This window comes from Phaethon aethereus, assembly GCF_964289735.1.
Source record: "Phaethon aethereus genome assembly, chromosome: 8".
NCBI classification, from domain to species: domain Eukaryota; kingdom Metazoa; phylum Chordata; class Aves; order Phaethontiformes; family Phaethontidae; genus Phaethon; species Phaethon aethereus.
The window spans coordinates 4642892-4666033 of NC_138584.1; the positions used below are offsets into that span (position 1 = coordinate 4642892).

At 41.7% G+C, this 23142-nt stretch overlaps 1 protein-coding gene across 1 annotated transcript in view; it reads right to left on the reverse strand.

Moving 5' to 3' along the window:
* Window positions 1–23142, reverse strand: part of COP1 (COP1 E3 ubiquitin ligase) — a gene marked incomplete at its 3' end in the record, with an annotated part of 127288 nt that overhangs the window by 41637 nt on the left and 62509 nt on the right. The window contains exons 13-15 of the mRNA XM_082002726.1: window positions 22902–23010; window positions 21042–21123; window positions 14042–14158 (exon numbers count right to left, since the gene is read on the reverse strand). Coding sequence (XP_081858852.1) covers window positions 14042–14158; window positions 21042–21123; window positions 22902–23010 — 308 coding nt within the window. The remainder of the gene's footprint in view (window positions 1–14041; window positions 14159–21041; window positions 21124–22901; window positions 23011–23142) is intronic.

The window sequence follows — 23142 nt, forward strand, 5'->3', positions numbered from 1 at the left end:
TTTCACTGGTGAAACTCAGGACAGCAGGAGTAAGAGACACTTACGGTCTGAGGGGCGTACTTAAATGACTTGTTCAACAAGATTTAAACTGAGCCAGAGCAAATTTGGTGCAAAATACCTCTGCTTGCCTCCAATTAGGTTATCCCAAAGAAACCAGAAAAGCAATAAAATAACAGGGCACAAAAAAATCCCATAAAATATCTTTAGTCAGAAATAGGAGAGGCATGATTTTGGGGAGTTTGATTCCATTTCTACTTTCACTGGTTAAAAAAATTATTTCAGAGATCCTAAAGGAAGCCCACATTGCTCAATACATATTGAAGGGGTTAGCTGAAATCCAATTATTTATATTTAAACAGCTATCTATAGAAATCAATCTTTCCTTTCACTTGCTTCTCTTCTGTGTACGAGGCGTAAGCAAGATTACTCAACACAGAGTGGCCAGAACGAAGCCTTCAAAGCTACCTAGAATTGTATCCAGGCAACTTGTTTAGCAGGAAAATACAATCATATCTTTATGCCTTCGTGTCCAGAGCTCAGTGGGTCAAACCAAAGCTTGCATTTCCAGTGCCTCTGGGTGAAAGAAAGAGTACAAGTTGTCCTTCCTTTAAGTGGCACTCCATGAAGGAGAGGGCAAGCCACCTTAATGCATTTTTGTTGAATGTAGATAAACAAGCACTAGAAGAACAGAACTTTAACATCAAGATGGGTTAACCAAACATCTCCTTCATTCAGGCTTGGTGTGATTTCTTGCTATACAAAGGAAGCTTGCATCCTCAGAGGTAAAGCCTTTGGCTAGACTAAAAATGGAAACAATCAGGAGGCTCACGTGCAACCTCAGTTTTCACTGTTAAAAATTTTCTTCTTCTGTTAGTGAGGAGAAAGAAGGAGGAGATAGAAAGGGACAACATCCTGATTTAAAAATAAACTTACATCAACAGTAGTACACTGTACTACAGTGCATTGCATTGCAGTACACTGAAGATGACTTGGCACATTAGATGCCTCGGTCCTTACAGAAACCTGAACAGGGCCAGGGAAACAAGTGCTGCTCTTTCTCAAAAACCTGAGAAGAGACAGACAGCTGCTATCAGAACCCAAACCTTGAAGACAAAACACTTTAAAATAGACTTCCTCTAACTTGAGAGGAGACCTACAAAAGCCTCAGCATTCTCTTGGCCTCGAAGCCATCTAACCAGCTGCACAGTTACTTAGAGACTAACTAAAAAGCTATTAATAAGGAAGTGGATCCTCTCCAGTGGATCTTCTACGTACCTCCACACTGAGTCTCTCCACAAAGGCAGCGATATCAAAGGCTGGTGAAAAGACAACTCAGGACTTAATTATGAGGAAGCCCAAAGTGAAACTTAATCCTGTGCAGAGTGCAGTTTCTGTTTGAAATCCATTTTTGCCCAAGGGCCCTGAAAGTCGCAGAATAATGTAGGCTGGAAGGGACCTCTGGAATCCAGCCAGTCCAGCTTCCTGCCCAAAGAAGGGACAACTGCGAATTTGGATGCAACTTCCAAGTTAAATAATTGTCCTCGAGGGTCCTACTCAGTCAAGCTCTGAGTATTTCCAAAGACAGAGTTTCCATTCTGTAAACTCTTCCCTCGTCTCAGCTGCTTAGTACTCTTATGTCAAAGGATTAAGAAGAAATTTTTTTATTCAAATTTGCTTAAGCTATTTGCTATTGACATAAGAAAGGAAAGGCATTGGCCCACCTCTCAGCACTACAGCATTAACGTTTAGGCTATGTTTTGCTGCAAGAGCATCTGGGTTCTCAGACCTTTCAGGTTTTGTCTACCGACTCCGATGTGATGGGGGTGGCACAAGGCACTGCCACACAACCTCAGTTCTCCTTTAATTATTTATTCTTTTCCCTTACTAATAAAAAAGAAAATGGAGAACTGCTGGACTTTAACTGTTGCCAAGTCTGTTCTATGAGACAACAGCACTTAGAGACCTTCATGCAACGGAGGTGGCTTCGGGTGAAGATTTAAACTCCCCTATGGCAGAGAGGCAGACTGGAGTTTGAACATCCATATGCAGGTCTTGCTGCTCTGGAGAGAAGACTGGGGACATCGGACAGTTGAAGACTGCATCATTATTTGGGAATAATTCAACTCAACGTGACAGGCGAACCTTCATGCAGTGACCACAAAAAAAAGACTATTTTTAATCTTGGGTCTCTTCCATGGCTGAAGAGAGTGTATGGAGGGGAAAAAAAGGGTCTTTAGTACAGCAACAGAAATGCAGGGTGGCATTTGGGCATTCGGCAAAGAACAGTGAGGAAGCCTTCCAGCTAATAAAACGCTATAAAGATATTTCTATCACTTGACAGAGCAATACCAGGATGGGATATGATCAGCACAGGCTTCAGACTACCACAAGCCATTTCAGGGAGAGAAGACAGGGAGATAGTCTCCACTATGTAAAGGAAATAGATGCTCTGGGAAAAGAGAAAATGCAACAATGCATTAGGGACAAGAAACAAAGTAGACTTGAATTCAAGCAAACTAAGGCCTGCACCAAAAATTAACACAGAATTTTTCTGAAGAAATTAGATAATATCAACAGCAGTGAGCTGACATCAGTGCCCTCTTTACAAACCATTTCCCTTTCTGTAAGAAAGGGGATTCAAAATAGGGTTGATACGGCCCGAAGCAAAGAACCTTTGACAAACAAAACTATCCGGAGCATTTTGCTGAAGAATGCAGTGTGCTGTTTTCTGCTTGCAGCATGACAAATCACATGGAGGAGAGAGCAGAAATAAATCCATTTCACCCCAACATCTTCCTGTAGAACACTGCAGCATGGGTAAAGCTAACTTGTATTTTTTTTTATTTTTCCTGTATATACACCTTCCCTTAAAAAACCAAAAAACAATCAAACTAAAAAATTTTATCCCAACAGGCATTGTTACAAGCACATTAAAATGTTTGCTGGATATGGCTTTGTATTCAGTTTTCTGTTCCAGCAGAAATTGCAAGTACTTTGTTTCTATAACTAAGACAAAATTACCCATTTGATGCATTTGCTTTTTCCTCCTCTATTTTACCTGAAGTTCCCTTTGCAGTAAAGCAACAGGTTTTCTCTGAATAACCATCTTCTGTTGCCCTAGGGGAATCTCAGCAATCTCTTCTAGAAGGAATGCTCCGGTCCACAGCAGCAAGCTGGAACAACGCCCTTATTTTGTATTTCATGTGTGTGCCCGAGATGATTTGGGATGCAGTACTTCATGTTTGCTATCGGAGTTCTGTCTAGACAAGCGGTCTCAAACACTGTTGTACCAGCCTCCCAGGGAGCTCCCACATGCCCCGTCTTCATAGGCGTCAAAAAATTCAACAGCCACCCAAAGAGGGACTGAACTTTGGAAGAGCATTCAACAGGTACTTTCCTTGCAGGTCAAAGCCTCCCCCCATGTGCTTTTCCCTTACAGCAGGACTACGCAAGGTCTGTATGAGTTACTCTGCTGGTGGCAAAATCTTAAAACAAATACTTTTTTAGTGAGGAAGCCACAAAGCCCATGATGTTAGTGAGGAGATCAAAGGAAGTTTCTAATGCAGAGAAAGGCACACGGGTATTTGGGGATGACAACTCAATCTCATTTTCCTACACTGCAATACAAATGATGGGCAACACCCTCCAAAAATCGTATTTTGGCAATCCAATACAAATCCAGCCTCCAAAAAATCATATTTAGGGAATCCAACACAAATCCAGCCAGGTTTTCATTTAAAGGAAGGAAGAGCACAGCTCTGGGAAGCAGGAAAATGCCTAACAGCATTCTGTTTAGCAGACTGGATGATAAAGGAAGCAACATGAGAAAAGTCCACTCATGAAAACCGAATTCAAGAGAGCTGAGATTAAACACATCTGATAGCCTCAGTTTAACCTCTGGCAAAACCAACAGCATAATAAGCACCTTCTACCTTTCCTTCTACCAAGGAGAGGCTCAGGAATGTGACAGCACTCAAAAATACTTCAACAGAGCTCTGCAGGGGAGACTGTACCCTGCTTCAGCCAGTGATTTTCATCTCTTACTACCACAAAATGTACTATTTTATTTTAGAAAAAAGTGTATCAACACTAGCATTTCACTAAAGATCTATATCTCCCTCTGCTGAACAGATGAGGGGAACAGCAGCCTCGATGGGAACCACCAACTGGGTTTTTAACCTTTGTATTTGACAGATTCCCTATGGCTTGAAGTTACAGATGACATTTACCAGGTTATGGATAATGGTCTTTACACACTAGGGACATTTTTTTTTACTGACTTGTCTAAAGCTTTTGACACAGCAGCCCATAAAACCTCCACCCTAAATAACTTGTCTCATATTAAGGAGAAAAGGAGGAGGCATAAAACATTAGAGATCTTCATCAATTGAGAAAAGGGATCTGATGCGAGCAGGAAGCACAACAGATTTCTCTAGAACTCCTTTGAAACTTTGAATTTTATAGTTTTAAAGAGCTACAGAGATTTCTCACAGGAATAAGGGATGGCTGGTTTTTGTGCAATTCAAAGATTGCCTTCTATCAGACTGCTGGAAAAACAAAATATTCAGTACACTTAAAGACTTACTAATATTACAAAATAAGTGAAGACAATAGCAGTAACAACCTGCAACTTTTGGAAGAATTAATTCTTTATGTCTGAAAGAGAAAAAAAATTATGTACTCTTAACCCAGACTTTTAATCCAACTTTTCTGCTTGACTATGTAATGTGTACAACTCTACATGCAGTAGTGCACACAGGTTAAGGTCCAAAATGAGTTGCAAGACACCTAGAACATGTGAAGGACAGTAATTTTACAGAAAAGGTGCTTCAACCCGTGCTGTCTAAATGGACTACATCTCTGAAGTTCTGAAAATTCTCACGTGAGCACCAGGATTCTTATTTCACAGAATCACTAGGTTGGAAAGGACCTTCAAGATCATCAAGTCCAACCATTAATCCAGCACCACCATGTCCCCTAAACCATGTCCTGAAGCGCCACATCCACACGTTTTTTGAACACTTCCAGAGATGGCGACTCCACCACCTCCCTGGGCAGCCTGTTCCAACGCCTGACCACCCTCTCAGTGAAGAAATTTTTCCTAATATCCAATCTGAACCTCCCCTGGCGCAACTTGAGGCCATTTCCTCTTGTCCTATCACTAGTTACTTGGGAGAAGAGACCAACACCCTCATCGCCACAACCCCCTTTCAGGTAGTTGTAGAGAGCGATAAGGTCTCTCATTTGTACAGTGGCTGTTGGATACAACTATCAAAACCAAAAGCACTACCTCATTTGCTGAGCAGATCTCTCCTAATTCAAGATACTTATTGCACACAGTATTTGCTCTTACTGCAAACCCATGCCAGCTCTGGTTCTTGAATGACTCACGGTTCTGCAGGTCATGAAGCTGTGATGGAGGGAAAGGGCAGCACAGTCAGATTCCTAGGGACCACATGCTCCAAGAGGTCAAAATCATGTAGATAAGGGCCTAAGATATTAAGAAAGGTAGATACACAGAGGAACATCTTCCCAAAGATTTTAGGAGTATGTTTATGAAACAACACCTTTAGGGTTTTTGTCGTATCAGCAAACATCATACAAAAAGAACCAAACTGGCTTCACAGCAATCACACTGGCTCTAGGTAAAGTGCAGGCTGCTGCCATATGCATTACAATATGCAGCTGAGGATCCAGGTTTGCCAAATTATCAAACCTGATTTTGGTCCAGAACTACATTTTGCTTCAGTAGCCTGAGGAGATAGAAGCTTTCTTTTACTGGTTCTGGTAATGGTGATCCGATTAATTACCTAATCTGCCCTCAAAGCAGACTCCACTGGAAGAGATGACAGATATTAAATATAGCATCACAATCGCTAATATTGAAGCTTCAGATAAGAATGCTTAAACCAAACCCCCAAGGATCTGGTGGCTTATACAGAGAAGGAAATAAGCATAGGAAAGTACCTGCTAATACACAGGTATCCAACGTGGAAAAGAGGCAATGTACACTAGCTAGGCAATGGAAAAAGTCATATGAAGATGGACTAGATTTGCACACATATCTACACTCTTACTTTGTCATCTTCTTGAGCTTCAACTAGCTGACAGTGTCTCTTTAGAGGAACTCCTCTCAACCTAGCCCAAGCGTTCAAAAACCCTCCTCTTAAAAACACATGCAATGCTTAGATGCTCAGATACTATGGAAAGATGCCTTCAAGATGAGAGCCCACGTGACATTTGCAGGTTACAGATCTTCCTATGCAACGTGGCAATCTTCACCAGTTTGCATGGAAAGAGTAGTATATGTTATGAAAGTCTAAATGTGCACAGTACCCACATAAAAGGCTGAACAGTTAATCTACGCAGCCGTCTGAACAGGAGGTAACACAGGAAGCCATTACAGACGATGTCATTCCAACAAGCAATTCCTTTAAATGAGCTACCAGGAGAAACTGCAGCTTTGGAAACTGCCGAGGTTGGAAAAGATTAAGCTCCAAGGAATAGAGCAACAGCTAGCAGCAAGAGCAATTTGGCATTCTGAGGAAAAGATGAATCTTGAGTTGCCTATTCTGTTCCTGAATTTCAAGGCTCATTTCAATTTTAATTTGAATTTTGTAACATTGACTAAATGACTTTTACGCCAGTCGTAAGACAAAATGTTCAGGAAAAGAATATTTAAGCAAACAATTAGCACGCTCATTTATGCTAATGACAGATTTATCCTTTTCTCCAGAGAATCAAATGGAGCTTTTCAAGTTCATTTTATTCGTTCACTTGTTACTGAAGTGTGATGACCTCTGGGATAAAGTTTGTAAACTCCCAATAGGTCTTTATATCGTTACTCACTATTCGTTAAAAACATGTTATCCCACACGTCAGAGACTACTTTTTCTGTGCAACTAAAGAAAGTTATAGAGGTTTTTTTCTGAAGTTTATGTGAAATTTGCAGGTGCAACATGTTCTGCATACCTGTAAGTAGTTTCATGTCCCATCATGATTTCCTAGGAAGCAGTTGCAGCAAGGCAGGACAATACTGTGTAGTGTCTGGCTGACCTGGTAGCATCTCTGATGCGCAGATACAGGCAAGTCAGCTTAACTGCAAACATTGTAGGCTTAAATAACATGGCATACCTGCAGTTCTCCTGCTTGCCAGTCCTAAGCAGAAGCAGAATGTGAGCTACCTACCAGGGCCAGAAAGATTGTCTTCACCAGGACAGCAGAAAGTACAGTTCGATACCTCACTTTCAGTTACATCCCAGCACCCAAGAAGGGGGGATAACTTAAGTCAAACCGTCAAGATGGTGTTGTAACCTAAACAATCCCATCAAGCTCAGTGCATCCCCCACAGTAAGTACTGTCAACACAGAAATACGATCACAACCACACCGTCCAAAAATACAGATTCCTCACAACGACCCTGAACTGATTGAAGTGCTGTAGATGCTTTCAAAGATTACAACAAATGAAATACTTGCAATGAATTCTGAAAGGAGTTTAAATTATAAGGAGACAACTGTGCACTTCCAAAACATGGACCTTGTCCCCTACTTCCCCTGCCAATAGCCTCAGAGATCATTGACTAGAGGAAGATTATTGAATGCCTGCATAAAGACAAGACAGCCTGCAGGTAAAGTCCAATACAAGTAATGGGCAAGCCCTGGACTGCTGCATGCCATACTGATTTCATAAAGGCTGAATTTTAAGCACTGCTGTGAAGTTTTCCCATGGGCTTGAAAGAAACACCAAACCTTTGTCTGTGCCTTTGAGTACGGCGCTCAATTCATACGCTAAAGGTAATCTTGTAGCTTAAACTCAAAGAAGCTGCCTAACTCCACCCTAAACATGTCATATATTCACACAAATAGATTATTTCTGAGTCACTGCAGGCTTTCAACAGAGTGGAGTACTTACCCATGAGAATCTATTAAGGTAAGACCTTGCTTTCAGCTGGAAAACATTAATTCTCTTCCAAAAAGGCACACTGCTTTCTTGGTCATTAATATCACATCATTCTTCTGAGCTGAGTGACAAGCCAGGCAAGTCACCCACATCTGAGGCAGCATGAAAGGCTAGCTCTACAGAGAGATGTTTGGAAAAGAAGAATCACTGCTCCAGTTACTGCAGCAGAAAAATCAATATTCCACTGGACAAGAATGGTCTCCAAAGTGGTCCCGCTTGGACACCAGGTATATTATCAGCATTGTTCAATTTTGCTAAAGAAGCCACATGTGACATTGAACTGTAAGTGCATCAGGGCAATGCAGAGATCTGAAGGGGTTGGTAAATAGTCGGAAGTGAAAACAAAGCTGTTGACATAGAAACAGGGGCCCTTTGGCATGCTGGGTGCTGTGGACCAGTATCGTTAGTTTAGTGACTGTCCAACAATGAGAGAAAGGCGGCAGCTTTCGAAGCCAGAGCACAATGCCATTCTGCAATGCTGCGGGTGGTGCACAGGGAAGATCTTTAAAAAGCATGCAAAACCTGCTGGGGAAGGGCAAAACCTTCTTTAAAGGCAAAGCGCTTTCTTGGGAAGTGCTCTTGCTCAGCGTCACTGTACAAGCAGGGAAGGGAATCAGGAGAGACAGAGCAGGCAAGAAAGGGGAGAAACCTCAGCATGGGGAGAAGACCTCACGCTCAGTGAGGATTCACGCCTTGGTAGCTAACACTGATCTCAACTCAGGCTGCCAAAAGCCTGTCTGGGGCTGGCACTAGTGCTCTACAATCAGGGCATGAGCTAATCCTGAAAAAAGGCAATTCAGTTTTGGTCACACAATTGGCAGTATGAAGGAAGAGGCAGAAGAGCAAAACTGGGAATGTTCAGGATGCAGTATAGTATCCCCAGTGCAGGCAGTCTCAAACTCTGAGGCTGTAAGTAGTAAAACAAAGATGGATCAGCACTGCCCCAGATTTTCCCTGCCCTGGTCACTTCATCTAAATCCACACTGCCAAGAGCTTGTGACAATGCAGTGAAGCCATTTGGAGACCAGATGAGGGTTAAAACTAACCCAGCAAAACCTTAAGCTCTGACCATGTTGCAGCTGTTCTGCTGCTCTCCCTTGTCCATCTGTACTTGTCCGCTGCTTCCACTTATTTTGTGAAGCTCCTGGAGAGCAAGGTAGTCTCTTGTCCCACATCTCTGCAGCCCTGGGGAACCCCTCTCATCCCCAATCCAGCCTGCCAGATTTGTGGGTCCTACAGGGGGAAAAAAAAAAATATAGCATGCAAGAGGATGATGCATCTAGTGTAAGAACTCAGGAATCTGAAGTTTTGATGACATGATTTCTGCGTAATATATGGGAAATAAAAAGGTCAGTGGTAGCTGCTGACAGTATTACAGCATGCTGGGAATAAAGCATCGCTACTATCAATAGCTACGCTTAGCTCAGAGTTAGCAGACAGTCTGATCTCACCCAGACTGCACAACTTGGACATTCAAGCTGCAAACTGCATGCATTTTCAACTTTTTTTAAAAAAAAAAAGCAGAGAAATGGTACTGCTAGAAAATATATGGGTAGAGGGCATCAGTGCTATTGCTGAGGCAGAACAATAACAACTTCAGTCATGATTTATATAGCTAATTTCAGGATAAAACCCTATCTATTTTTAAAAAGAGGAAAAGACCACAAAATTACCTGATTTTGTATTCGGCAGTGATTACAGTTTATACTGCACAATGTTTCAATTCAGTAAGCATGCAAATAGAATATTTTATTAAAGTAACAGACAAAAGAGATCTTTTCTTCTTTATGTGCCCTCTCCACTGCAACAGATTTTATCAGGCTGCAGCCAGATGCGCTGGCTTCCTTCTCACCTGAAGTGCCTGTCTGATTTTAAGAGAATTATTTCCCAAACCAAATACCCATTCCTCTCTTGTATAGGGTCTATTTCCAGTTTATTGCTCATTTGTTCTGTTTTAAGCTACCAAAATGATCTTTTGGTCATCTAAAAGCTTTCAGAGTGAAGAGCCCAGAAAAGAAACATATATATCATCCATATTAGATGGTAATGCTAGGATTTGCTTCTATAGTGGCAATTGAAGCACGGTTTTCTATGGCATCTGAGGCCAACCCAGTACTCTCTACGAAAGGAAAGTTCTCCATATGGAGATACACAATCTAACAATGCTTTTGACCATGGCTACACCTAATTCAAAGCATCACTGCAACTCCTTCCATGATCACTACTCATGTTTACCAACAGGTATACTGAAGCACAAGAGGATTTGACCAAGAAATCCACATAAATGCCAATTCCAACCCACATCATGTCCTTTTCAGGAGGCATCATTCAAGGCAGTCGCTTCATGTTCTCCTGCTGCTGCCAATGGTGGGCAGGGACCCGCAGAGGAACTCGGCACAAGGGGGAATGGGATGTTCTCCACGAAGGAGGAGGAGTACGATACGAACAGCAGTGAGCAGTCTAGCAGAGTCAACGTAAGTCTCATCAGGGAGAAAATCTCAAAGCTGGTGGAGCAATAACCCCCATTTCACTGACTGTGCCACAGGGTTTGCAGCCTGGCCTTGCTTCAAAATCCGTCACCACAGTCCTTTGGTTCGCTCCTATTTATTTGACAATACAGCATGCAAACTGGCTGCAGGAGGAAGTGCTGCTTTAAAACCAGGATCTCTGGTTCAGGATTACTTACAGGGCCCTGAAGCTCTGGTACAATGACTGTGGCTACCTACACTGCAGTATGGCTGAGGGACCCAGCCACGAGCCAGGCTGCCGTTGCACTCAGCACCCGACATCCAGAAGTGATCCCCTCCACCCCACCCCAAAAAGCCCCTGGACAGAGCAGATAGAATCACACAGGGAACAAAAGGGCAAGGAGAAGACTTCAATAGGCTGCTGCTCACATAAATCATACCACATGTGCAGATAGACCTCTATGGGACTTCTAAGTACCTTCCTTCCTATTTTTTCTGTAAAAGGGAGTTCTAAAATTGGAGAAAGCACAAAAGGTACCTCTCCGAGTATTTTACCCATGGACAACAATGTGGCATCACTGGTAGAGAGGTGAGCCAACAGCCGAGGTTCTACTAACAATTGAGAAGGGATACATAAACTGGAGACAGGGCAGAAATGACCTTAGGATAGCCATCCTATTTCTGAGGAGAATGCAAAGGGGGAACCAGCACAGAGATTCACATGCTGATCTAGTTGAAGCATCTCATTAGGAAACCCCGCTTCAAAGAGGCATTCTGAATAGATGGATGCAAGCGGGCAAGACGCATCTGTCAAGGGCAGAGGAAAACGTTTCTGTAAGCAAGGCATAAGAACAAGACCTTACGAAAAGGTGTTGCAGCTGTATGGGTGGTTAAGAAAGACTCTCAAGAGAAAAATAAAAACAGAAAATGAAAATTGGAAAATCATAATTCATAATTTCAAAATATTAGCACTGGAAAAAAAGAGAGGCTTGTAGTCATAACTGCATTTCTAAACCAAGGCATGCTAGCTTGCAAGCTATTTTGTGTACAGAAAAAGAGAGAGAACTGAAACACCTACGTTTAGTAACTTAATAATAGTGTATCAAATCTATTTACTTCCTCCTTTTACATCTCAAATATTAAGTACCAATACTTTTTACTTTTCCCCCACACCAACCTTTTCATCAATTGCTTATCTCATCAAGCCTTAAGCTATAAATATATATACACACACACATATAGCATTAAGTTCCATCAAATCAACAAATAAAACAGATTATAGACAGGAGCAGCACTTCTGCCTAGATACTGTACAAAATCATCTTGGGTGTGCAGTGCTAGAAAACCTCTGCTTTTTTACCATTGAATAAATCACTGAAAAAAGTAATTGAGACATTAATTTTCAAAACTGAAACCTCTGAACAAACCAAGGCAGAGAGGACAACTTTCTAAAATTGCCCACGACACTTGTCACTGAATTATGGTTTAGTCTTTTGCAATGCTCATCTTTATTTCTACAGGGGGCAAACAAGAATGGCCGTATCAGTGTGCTCAATTCCGCCCCCCCCTTTTTTTTATTAAATACTACTCAAGGAAACCAGCTTTGACTCTTCCTTTATTAATTTTATAGCCCACATGACAAAATACACTATTTACAAGTTACATTGTTTTTTCCACAGACTAAATGAAATTAGTAAACAAGACTAGCTGAAACTGATGGAGGAAAAACCTTTGTCACCATCGTAACACATTGAACAGGACTGGTTAACTACACAAAGTATGAATCATCGGATGTTTTGGGATGCATGGGACCTTTAAAGGTCATTTAGGCCAACCCCCCCTGCAATGAGCAGGGACATCTTCAACTAGATGAAAGTAGGCACTCATTTCTTTCCTCTGTTTTTTTTTTTTTTTAAAGAGTTCAGAAACAACATCTTTCAGGATCCCAGAATTTCTTTTCATTTCATAAGGCATTTTTTCACATGCATTTATGGCCGAAAGATCAATTAGAATTCCTTTGTGGGAAGTCATTCCCATCAGTTCAATTACTCCACGTAATTGTTTCAGCAATCATAGTTAAATACCTATTTTAATTTTTATTTAGAGACTCAATTACCAAGCATCAAGCAGATGTAAACACTTTTAAGATTTTATCTTCTCTCCCTCCTATGCCTTCTTCCCCAGTACAAATACCATTTTACCCCTCAGTATTCTCTAAATCTTAGAAATGCACATGTGGTCACCTAAGAGCTCCACATAACTCCTAGTGCTTGCTCATTCTCCTTTCCCAAACACCCTTGTTGAAGATGAGCCCATCACGGTTTGTGAGGCACGAGCACAGAGACATTCCTCTCTGCTTCCACCCCACGTGCCCTACAGCTCTGAAAGCCTTCATAGATTTATCTGTGCCTTATCCCCCCTCTCTCTGCCTTTCAGGTGGAAAGCAATCCCAGTTACTGACTTATCAGGAAGAATTTTGTTTTGTGGGGCTTTTACATATCTATTTTAATCAGCGACTGATCCATTCGGAACTGGTGCTCTCATCTCTCCCTAAGAGCCTTTCACAGATAGCCCCCTTCATTCAAATGCAGCTAGTAGGTATTGTAATTCAATTCTATTCTTGCATGTAATTTACTAAACTTCAGCGAGATCCCTGTCAAGCAAGTCAATATTTTACACTCCAACTTGAATCCATTTTTTGCCGTGTATCAAAATGCACATTTATTTTTCCTCCTAAGAGTCACAATCTAAACAGAACCAGCCTGGAAATGGGAACACCTAAACGAAATGGAAAACCAGCGGTTGCAAGAACACTCAACGTATCTCCTGAAGTCCAGAGACAGCAAATGTCATCGGAACATCTAGTTACAAGTGCATTAAAACTCCCCGAGGAGAAAGAAAATGCAGAGTTGGTTAAACATTTATAGGTACCTCCGAGTTTCAGTTGCTGCATGCATAGCATGAAACGCTTTCCTCTCAAAGCGATACCCTCTCTGCTCTCAAATCTTTGTATTATCACCACGAACTATTTAATCTAAGTGAATAAAAGGCTCGTTGTGCCTTCCCCACTGACTACTTCAAAAAAAACCCATTACAGCGATGCTTTGCCCAACCTAGGAAAACACGAGCCCACCCACGGGGATTGTAGTTGCAGCTATGGGAAACATGCACAGCCACTGTTCTATAGCACGCCTCGGGTAAAACCAGTTAAAATTCCCAGTATGGCTTTATAGTATTTATAGAGCAACACTATAAATCAGAAAGAACAACTATCACCATGTTAACACATTAACTTTGCTATCAGAGTCTCAAAGCTGAGCTTTGCCTGGTTGCCTTAGTGATCTCAAACACACTAGGTGACTTGCTTTCATGAGCTTTTATCTCTGATAGAGGCACCCAAATTAAAAAGTCAGGCCGCAGGATGAAGTTGACACTTGGGTATCATGTTGTCTTCTGGGTGACTGCACACTTGAAAAGTCTTACTCAGAGGCATTGTAACTGCAAAGACACCTTAGTCCTGGCCACAGCAGCCAACCTCACAACTTCAGGGGGAATAAGAAACGAAGGAAGGAAGGAACAGAATCTCTTTGCCCAAAACCCCTTTTACCTACCTGCACAGCCAAAAGCTAGGTGATACCTAGAAGAGGGGCTGAATTTGACACAACACACGTTAGCCTTGGCCTCGATGCTTGCTACTGAGTTGTCCAAGTTGGTAGACCACAGCTTCACTAGAGAAAAGAAAAAGAGAAATGAGTAAACAAACAAACAAAAAAATCAACCTCATCTGACAGGCATAAAAACTAGTTATTTCATAAATAAGAATCTGAAGAGCCTCACTTGCCAAGATATTAGTGATTATAAAGGGTCAGTTGGTGCTGATGGCTGCTAAGCTTGAGAACATTCTCAAGTGCACGCTGTAAATATTCTGCCCACCTCCACACACACAGGAGATGCTGAAAGTCCACATACCACATGGCTGAGAACATCAGAGCAGGTGAGTATAACCACACGTTAGAATCTCAGCCTTTAAGGCTACTGGAGTTCAGGTTCATATAACCAAGAACAGGAAGGCTTGCCTCCTTTTTCTTCCTTGTCTCTTAGCTGGGATGCAAGGCCTCCATGCTCCACAGCAGAATTGCCTTGCACAGAATAAATGTACCTAATTGTATGCTTGAGCACAGTGAGTGAGAACAACTTGTTTTATTCTTGAGAAACTGGCACAGACAGGAAAGAAATCAGTATGCTGGCTTCCTACGATGATATATTTCCTTGGTACAAGGAACTCTACTGTTCTACGAGACTACTGTGTGAACATTGATTAAGCTTCGTGGTACAGAATGAGCTCTTACCCAAGCACTCCAGTGCTTCACAGGACAAGCAACAGAAAACACCAACCGCTTTTCAAAATACAGCCTTCCCCACCCTCCAGAAACACTTCCAAGTACCATTTAATCTTAAAGATGAAGAGCTCCAGGTACTCCCCCTGTAGCGAAGCTTACTGTTAAAAGCTGCAGCTGAAACACTTTGCCCTCGGTCCAGGTGAAGGGGCAGCACACTGGCATCAAGCCCCATTGCTTCCTACAAGGCAGACTTAAATAAGATGCAAATGTTCTCCCTTCCCCTTTTTCCTCGATGAGTGGGTTGTGTTGTACTTGAATATCACGATCGATGTGCTGCGCAAGAAGCGGAGCAAGCTGAAGCCAATGTTTGAACACATAGGAGCTACACGAAGGTTTAATGCCCTGAACAGCTGCCACCAGCTTCTTGGGCTTCTTCAGATCTGCGGCCAATGGGTCCTCTGCTGTTTTTTTTACAGAAAGCTTTGGAGGTGAAGTGAGCAAAAATGGTAAAAGAACAGGAATCTTGTTACCCACTGTGGTCAATAAATGAGGTAAGTGGTCTTATAGTGTGTGTCCCCACCCCCTGAGGGCCCCTCTGTGTCACCTCTTGGTCCGTCTTCCCCAAGAGCTCTGAAGAAGCAGCAAGGCTTCCACATGGATTACTCAGGGATGTTTTAGACAGCCAAGGAAAAGGAGGAACACTGGCAGGTTCTCTGTTCTAGTGCACCTATGTTTTAATATGGCAAGCAAGGAAAAGCAACAAAATCGTGTAATTTCTGACCATACCTAGGAGAACTGCTTCAAGGATAAAGGAAATACATGACTGCTCAGTGCTCACTGAGGAATCATTTTACATACAGCACTGTGCGGGTATCCGACAGCTGCCTGGAACCATTATAAAGCAGCACACACATACACCAGAAATACAAACACTGATGCATACAGTATTTGTATATAAGCATTATGTAAAATTCAGTGAAAACAGCACCCACCCTGTTGTTGGTTTTCAGAAATAAAATCCATTCTCATTTGCCAGAGCTGTAATATTCAACCTGAACATCTAGCTACATTTCAAACCAACAGCTTTGCAAGCATGGCTTAAGATGCTCTCTTCTCCCAATTGAGACTGGATGAGGATGACATACCTCCTCCATTGTGTTTTGTGCTTGGGGGTGGAGAAGGGAAGAGAGCCAGGAAAGACAATTTTGCAAAACAATAAAACATTAGCACTTCCCTTTGCTTTAATGAACAGACACCAAGAGATGTATAATCTAAGTTGCGGTGGCAGTAGAGGACATCAAGTTTATGGACGAGATGGTATAGGAAGCAAATAAGACCATGGTTACAAGAGGACACTGTTGGCAGACAACATTGCTTCAACTTGAGGCATGTGGGGAGGTTACATGATCTCACAGTTCAGAGCAATGTCCTCCCTAAATCAAGTACTAAAACCACACCGGCTTGTCTTAAAGCCTTCCAACCAGGTATCAATATTTAAAGTTGCATCCAAAATGGCCAAGTCTCTCATTGACAACCCCTCTAATAAACGAACTGCCATCTGGTCTCAGTTTTGTAGTAAAAGCTAATTGAGGGCTCAATTTCAACTTGGCTCCTTTTTTCTTTTAAGTTTCCAGGTCTTAAGCTGCGCCACTTAATCTGGTGAAGAGTCAACCTGTGTGTTCAAAGCCATCATAATATTAGTTACAACTGACAGACACAGATTAGAGTCTGCAATTTCTGTGATCTAACTGCTGTGGGATACACCGGGCTCCAATTATACCTTAGTCAGTGCCATAAAAAAGGATATATGCGACATATAACACCACGTAATGAAACATGTCAAGTTTTACCTGGAACTACCCATTATTTTTTAAAAAGAACTGACAGGTTAATAAAGCATAATTCATAAGGGTAGGGTTTATTTGCTGTAGCTTTCAGCAATTTTGCTGAGGTCAAGGCAGTAATTATACAACGTACAGATGTCTTGATAACACCTAGAATTGTGTTATCACAATATTGAGGAGACAAGCAACCATCTGAGATTGACTATTTCTAAAACACAGGTTCTCAAAGCACAAGTTTCCTATTTCTGCAGCTGCTGAGACAGACATCTTCTACATGGCCAAATGCCTACCCCTCACCAAAGTAGTAACAATATGCCTCTAGAACAGCTTTTTCAGTTTAAAATGTTTAGGTCTTTGAGATATTTTATTTGGTTGAAGCTTTACACCAAATGTGTAAGTTTATAAATTAATTTTCTATACAGTTCTGTGTGTAAACACTGACTAAGAGAGGTGGAAGCCTGTACTGCAATAGCTGAAGGTGCCGATGTACACAGTTGGTACACTGATAGTAAGGATATTTCATCCAGCCTGTCACTCTTGCAATTCTTATCTGCTCATGCGATGGAGAGCCTGCTGTTACTCTGAAAAAGCTGTAAACCAGGAATAGGATATTGCTACCAGAAAACTCATTTGCACAGATTACAGGAGTCCCTAGGAAAGTAGGAAACTGCTGAATTGCCCTGCTAGGCAAAATTTTTGATCCACTGCCTTGCGTAGGTCAGGAGGATGGTGTAAACTGTTTACTGTCAGCAGGCAATCACTGCAGGGTACTCCTCCTTGTGTAAGACAGAGCCAGACAGATATTTTGGTTGGTATTTTAACTTACCAGCATCTTCTTGACCTTTCAAGTTATTCCCAACTGAATCCAACAACCCCACAAATCTCCGGGAAATTATCGAACTTCTTTTAGCCAGGAAAATGAGCAAACTGAAAGTTCAACCTGATATTTTAAGAGCAATAAACACCTATACCTCCAGTTAAAGTCAGCAGAAGTTGAAAGAACGAAGTATCACTAAAAATGAAGCCTCAAACAATCCTCTAGAGTCCTCAAACAAGGCTGAGGAGTAAACTCTGATCCACAGTTCTCAGGCTCATTCCCTGTCTAGAAGGCCATGTCTCTTTTTTACGAAGCCAACTCTGCATATCCACGTTGCTCCTCTGAATTCAGGGGCACTATAAAAAAATAGCTGTAGGACCGGTACCAATGGTCTCAGTTACCAAGGCAGCGTGGAAGTTACTTTCCTTAGATGTAACGAAATGAATGCTTGCCATGAGACAATGAAAAGTAACCTCTTGCTACAGCTCAGAGCAGTTGAGCTCTGTTGCTCCTGTTCTGTTCCACCTCTCCATTTTGAGATGGGAATAGTGAAGGGACTACAGCTTACAGAAAGGACACATTCCAGGACTCATTCTACAATTGAACTTGTCAGTACTGCTTGTATCTACTTGAGCTTCAGAGAGCTTCAAAACCAATCCCAGAGCAGAGAACAAATGCTTGATCACTCCAAAACAGGTCTCTGGCCCAGTGGAGACTTAAATTCTACGCACATGGCATCACGAAGTATTTTGCTCTGTCTGCTAACTTTACCATGGCCATTAAACTACATTCCCAATCCAGAACAGACAGGGATTTTGGGTTGAGAAGCAGCTGTAAGTCGTTAGCTAAGTACACTAGCTCCAGCCCTATCCTGGCACTTCAATGGCATCATTTTGCCTTCACAAAATTAAATAATCTTTTCTCCTCCAAGAGCAGAAATTCACCCTTTCCTAGTTACATGAGAATCATGGCTCCTGCCATAACTATGTGCATAAAATAATTGAAATTAAGGCTGTGCTGTTTCCCCAAGCTGCTTGTAGCACAAGTAAACACTTTAATTTTGCTCACTGCTGTCTAGTTGGGAGTACACCGTCAGGTCCCTATAGACATACGTAACTACCTTTGCCCCTTTAACAGGGAAGGGCACGACAACTGTAGATAAAAGTGAGGTTTTCATACACACAGTAGTTACTTCAAATACAATAATGCTTTTATGCTCTCATTATCTGCTATTAAAGCAGAAAGATCTTCCATGAATAAGCATCCTGGATTATCTTCATCTAACAACGAGGACAATGCAGGTCCTGAGACCAAAGGATGCTGTTTCTAATTGTATCAGAATCATTTTATCCCTAATAGCACTCCATTCGTTAGCACCACCTGTGCTGTGCCTAAGCCCTGGCAGAGACAGCTGTGAAGCACTGATGCTAGAATTCTTCATCTAAAAGCTCCTTCCCCAATACATGCCTACCGAGCATACAAAGGGGTTTAAAAATTAGCTTCCAACTTGAAAAGACCAAGGAGAGACAGGCAGATAGATACACAGGCAAGCAGGAAGAACTGGCAAAGTTGTCACTTGTTTGCTGGCTTGTCCTGATCACTTGACAGGAAAATGTTATACCCACGCTTTCCGGGGAAGCGCAGCGAGATTAGCTCCAATCGCTCTGGTCACACCAGTATCTATCAGTGTTGAGATTTCTTGTTAGAAAAGCCAGTGTGGCCTCACACAAGCAGAGAAGTAAAAGAGGACAGGAAGGGTACATAAAACTTGGATTTCCCACCAGATGCCGTACCTGGCCAAACTGTGTGTATTGTATGTGCCCAAAGCTGGCCAGAACTCAAGCAAACCCTCATGAACATGATAAGCAGAAAGACAAAACTGTAAGTTAGGCAGGTTTGAGTTAAGACAACTTGTTATGCATGTTACCTTTTCCTCACACTTAACCCTTGCAATGTGATCACTGAAATATAAGGTGGCCACTATAACATCAAGTGACTATAACATCAAGGTGGCCATTTGCTACTACTGCTCTGTGTCTTAAAGACTTCTAAAATCTGGGCTTATTTCAAACACTTCCACGCAGGACTCCATTTGTCTCTAATGAGCTTGCTACATATGCAAATCACAGGCAAACCATGGTAGAAGTAAAGGATAAAGTGTTCCAGCCCAGTTTTATTCACCAAAACCCCAATACACCTTCAAAAGACCTTTCTGAATTGAAATGCAAGTGATGTAGATCTGCAGACTTTATTACAATAATTTCTAAGTAAACACTACGCTTTTAGAAACTATTACAGAAGTGAACTGTTAAACTCGAGACAGGAGCTCTGGTTGCAGCTGGCTTTGCAAAACTGGACAACTTGTTAACATGCTAATAAATGCAAGTCTACCTGGCAGATAAGCTTTTTCAAATGCACAGCACGAGTGGGGAGCAACGTGATGAAGAGGCTGATAATTTACAAGGTGAATGTTCACTCCTGCTGCATTTAAGCACACAGAAACCTCCTGACTTACACTTTCCCCCTGCATTTGGTGGATCAAAAGCATTTAAAACACACCTTAAATATAAAATAATCATGAAAGCTGCATTTTGTATATGGAATTACCAGCTACATTAAGACTGCCGAATGCAACTGAGGAACACTAGTACAGCTTTCTTTTGAAACAGAATTCAAAAGCATTTTAGAGGGAGGAGCAGCTGGCAAAGTTTAATGTTTATGAAAAATTCATTTATAATTTCAAAGCAAACGAAGAGCTGTCCAGAGCTGTATCAGCCCATCTGGGAGAGTTGATCCCCACTGACTAGGAAAGGAACTCTAAAGCTCTTGCTGCTTAATAACTCTAATTTGATATTGTAAACATAAATAATTTGATATTAGATAAAAAAAATCCAATTTGATAACATAAACATATTACAGATAAAGTCTTGTTCATCAGGAATGGAGAATACCACACATCGCTCGGTGCTATCACTCTCTTTAGAAATTTCCCATTTCTTCTTGGAAGAGGAACATTTTTCATTAGTATGTTGGGAAAGGGCTTGTCTTAAGGGTTCTCCAAAAGCCCTTTGTCAAACAGTGCCTGGAGTGTGGAGAGCTCCCAAAGCCCTCGTTCAGCCCACCATTGGACTCTCAAGCTGCGAAAAACACACCGCACATGGCGGAAGTGGGAAGCTTCTCATCGCGCACAATCCTTAACATTCAGAGCTACAGGTAGAACTGCAGCAGGCATTTTTAACTTCTGCTTTCCCCCCTGCCAAGAGCCTCATTTTTGAAATAAATACATGCTGTTCTTTTGAAAGGCCCCAAGGCTTTAACTCAACAAGCTTAACTAATGTTAAAACACATTTTGCTTTGTTTAGTGTCCTGGAAAATGCTAGCTAGAGAGCATATTATCCAAAAAATGTGAACACTGCATCAAGAAATCTTAATCCAAAGCTGCTCCTTATCTAAGATCCGAACAGTTCAGTAATATCTTTACACATTACCACATCAACTCCAATATTGAGGGCAGCTGAGGAATCAGCTACTTCAAATACTACATTTTTGTTCCTCAAAGGGAATACACAAAGTGTAAGCCTTCTGCACAGAGACTGAAAAAGGATAATACCTTTGGCATCATCGGAGCCTGAAGCCAATAGCTTTGGGTCCATTAAGTTAAAGTCAACACTCCAGCACCTCTTCTCATGCTCCTGTTTAGAGAAACAAGAAAAATATTGCAAAGTAGTGTCGTGATCTGATAAAATAGTAAGTGAAAAAACACATGCTGTTTGGTATAAATTGTCAGGAGAGCCCTGGACAGAGAAGTTTACTGTGTTCATCAGTTTCCCAAAAAAATATCTTTTCTCCCAATCAGATCAATGCTTTTAGTATGTTAGTCAGGCCATGAAAGCAGAAAACAGTAGAATGGGAATTTAAAAAACTGTTGGGTTTTTTTTTTTACTTGAAATAAAAAACACATTGATTTCAGGAAATATACCTTAAAGACCTGTTTTTGCAGCATGGTTTGACTGGCTGTGGTTCACTGTGAGCTGCTTCTTATTTTAGTAGGCCACCATTTTATCTCCCAATACCAATTAGATGCCTGTTCAAAGCCGTTTCAAACACCTCCTCATTGAAAGTGCAAGAAATCCTCACCTTCCTATTGAGCTACTAAACAAAACTTCTGGTGTTTAATCCTGGGGTTTTTGCCTCAAATATTCTTAAAAGACTGCACACTCTTCCCCAAAACACAGAAAAGCTGTATTTGCTATGCTGGCACATCCCACATGGAAGCAAAACACCACATTGAATGAAACCCAAAATTCAGTCAAACCCTTTGATTTAAAGCCTTCATACAGGCTTGCAAGGCAACATGAAAAGCTCGCCAGGACAAAGTCACTAAAGGATTCCTAATACATGTGAAGCAGATGTCAGTATGCATGCCTCTCTGCAAATCCAAATAAAAAATTCAAGTAATCTTGATAGGAAGCAAAATGAGTTTGTTTTAACATAAGCAACAGCTGGTCCTCTCTAGGTTCATTATTCAGCCTCAAAGAAATGCAAAATATATTTGAGAGGAAAACAGACAATGTTTATTTTGTCCAGTATAGTTTCTTTTTAATTGAGATATGCAAAAGATTAGTGAAAGCAATCATTACAAAATGGCCAAAACACAATAAAAAAGTAAACAAGAGCTTAAACAGGAATTAAAACTTATGTTGAACTGTCAAGAAGGGGGAACTGAAGGCTAGTGTGCAGTTCATTCATTATCACTGACCAGTTTCAATGCACAACGCTACCTACACAACAGCCTGCAGCACTTCCAACCTCTTTCCAAATGGACCATCTTCTCTTCCAACCTCCTTGTTCTCATCACAAGCCTCTCTGAATCCTTTATATAGAAACAATGTTCAAACTGCATGAAAAGACAAAATGCCAAGAAGTTCTCCTGAAAGCAGTCTTGCTCTTGAGCTCAGTCCACTTGCATACGTCGCTGCTCTCCCGAGTGCAGGACTGTGCCTTGGGAAGGGTTCTGCCTACTGCTCCGCTCTCCGAACCTCATCACTTAAGTCTGCATTTTGCTCTTCTGCTTTACAAGCAGCTGCAGCAATCACTGCAGGATTTCACAAAAGGCTTTTGACAAAGACTGAAGTGGAACAGGTATGGAGAAACAGAAGTTTCTAAAGAAAGGTGAGACAAACCACTTCCAGAAAGTCATTTCTCCCTGTGCAGATTCCCTTTCCCTGTGCAGCAAGAAAACGTCAACTGCCTCATGACTGTGACAAGAAGATGTAGCTGCCTCCCTCGAGGACTACAGCTCGATAAAGCTGTGCAGATGAGACACATTTACCAAGCAGGGGGAGCATCCCTTTCACCCTGGGGAATGTAAAAGCCTATTGCTGCACTAGAAGCAGAATCTCGGATTGAATATTGATCCCTTGACGTGGTTCGTGGTGTGGGAAAGCGTTGCTCACTGCTTGCATGTTACCTGGTAGACCTTGGATCTTTGTCCCGTGAATCCATCCCAAAGGATGACGGTGCCTTCATAGTCGCTGCTGGCTAGCAGGTTCTTGTGGTAACTACTCCAGCTGATACAGCTTAAAAAGAAAAAGAGCCCCAGTCAGTCTTACATTAAATCATACCTTACAAGAAAAATCACTCTTGCAAGATGTCAGACAATTAGCACCTTGGCAAAGCACGCAGCATTTGATCAAGCCACCCCACTGAAA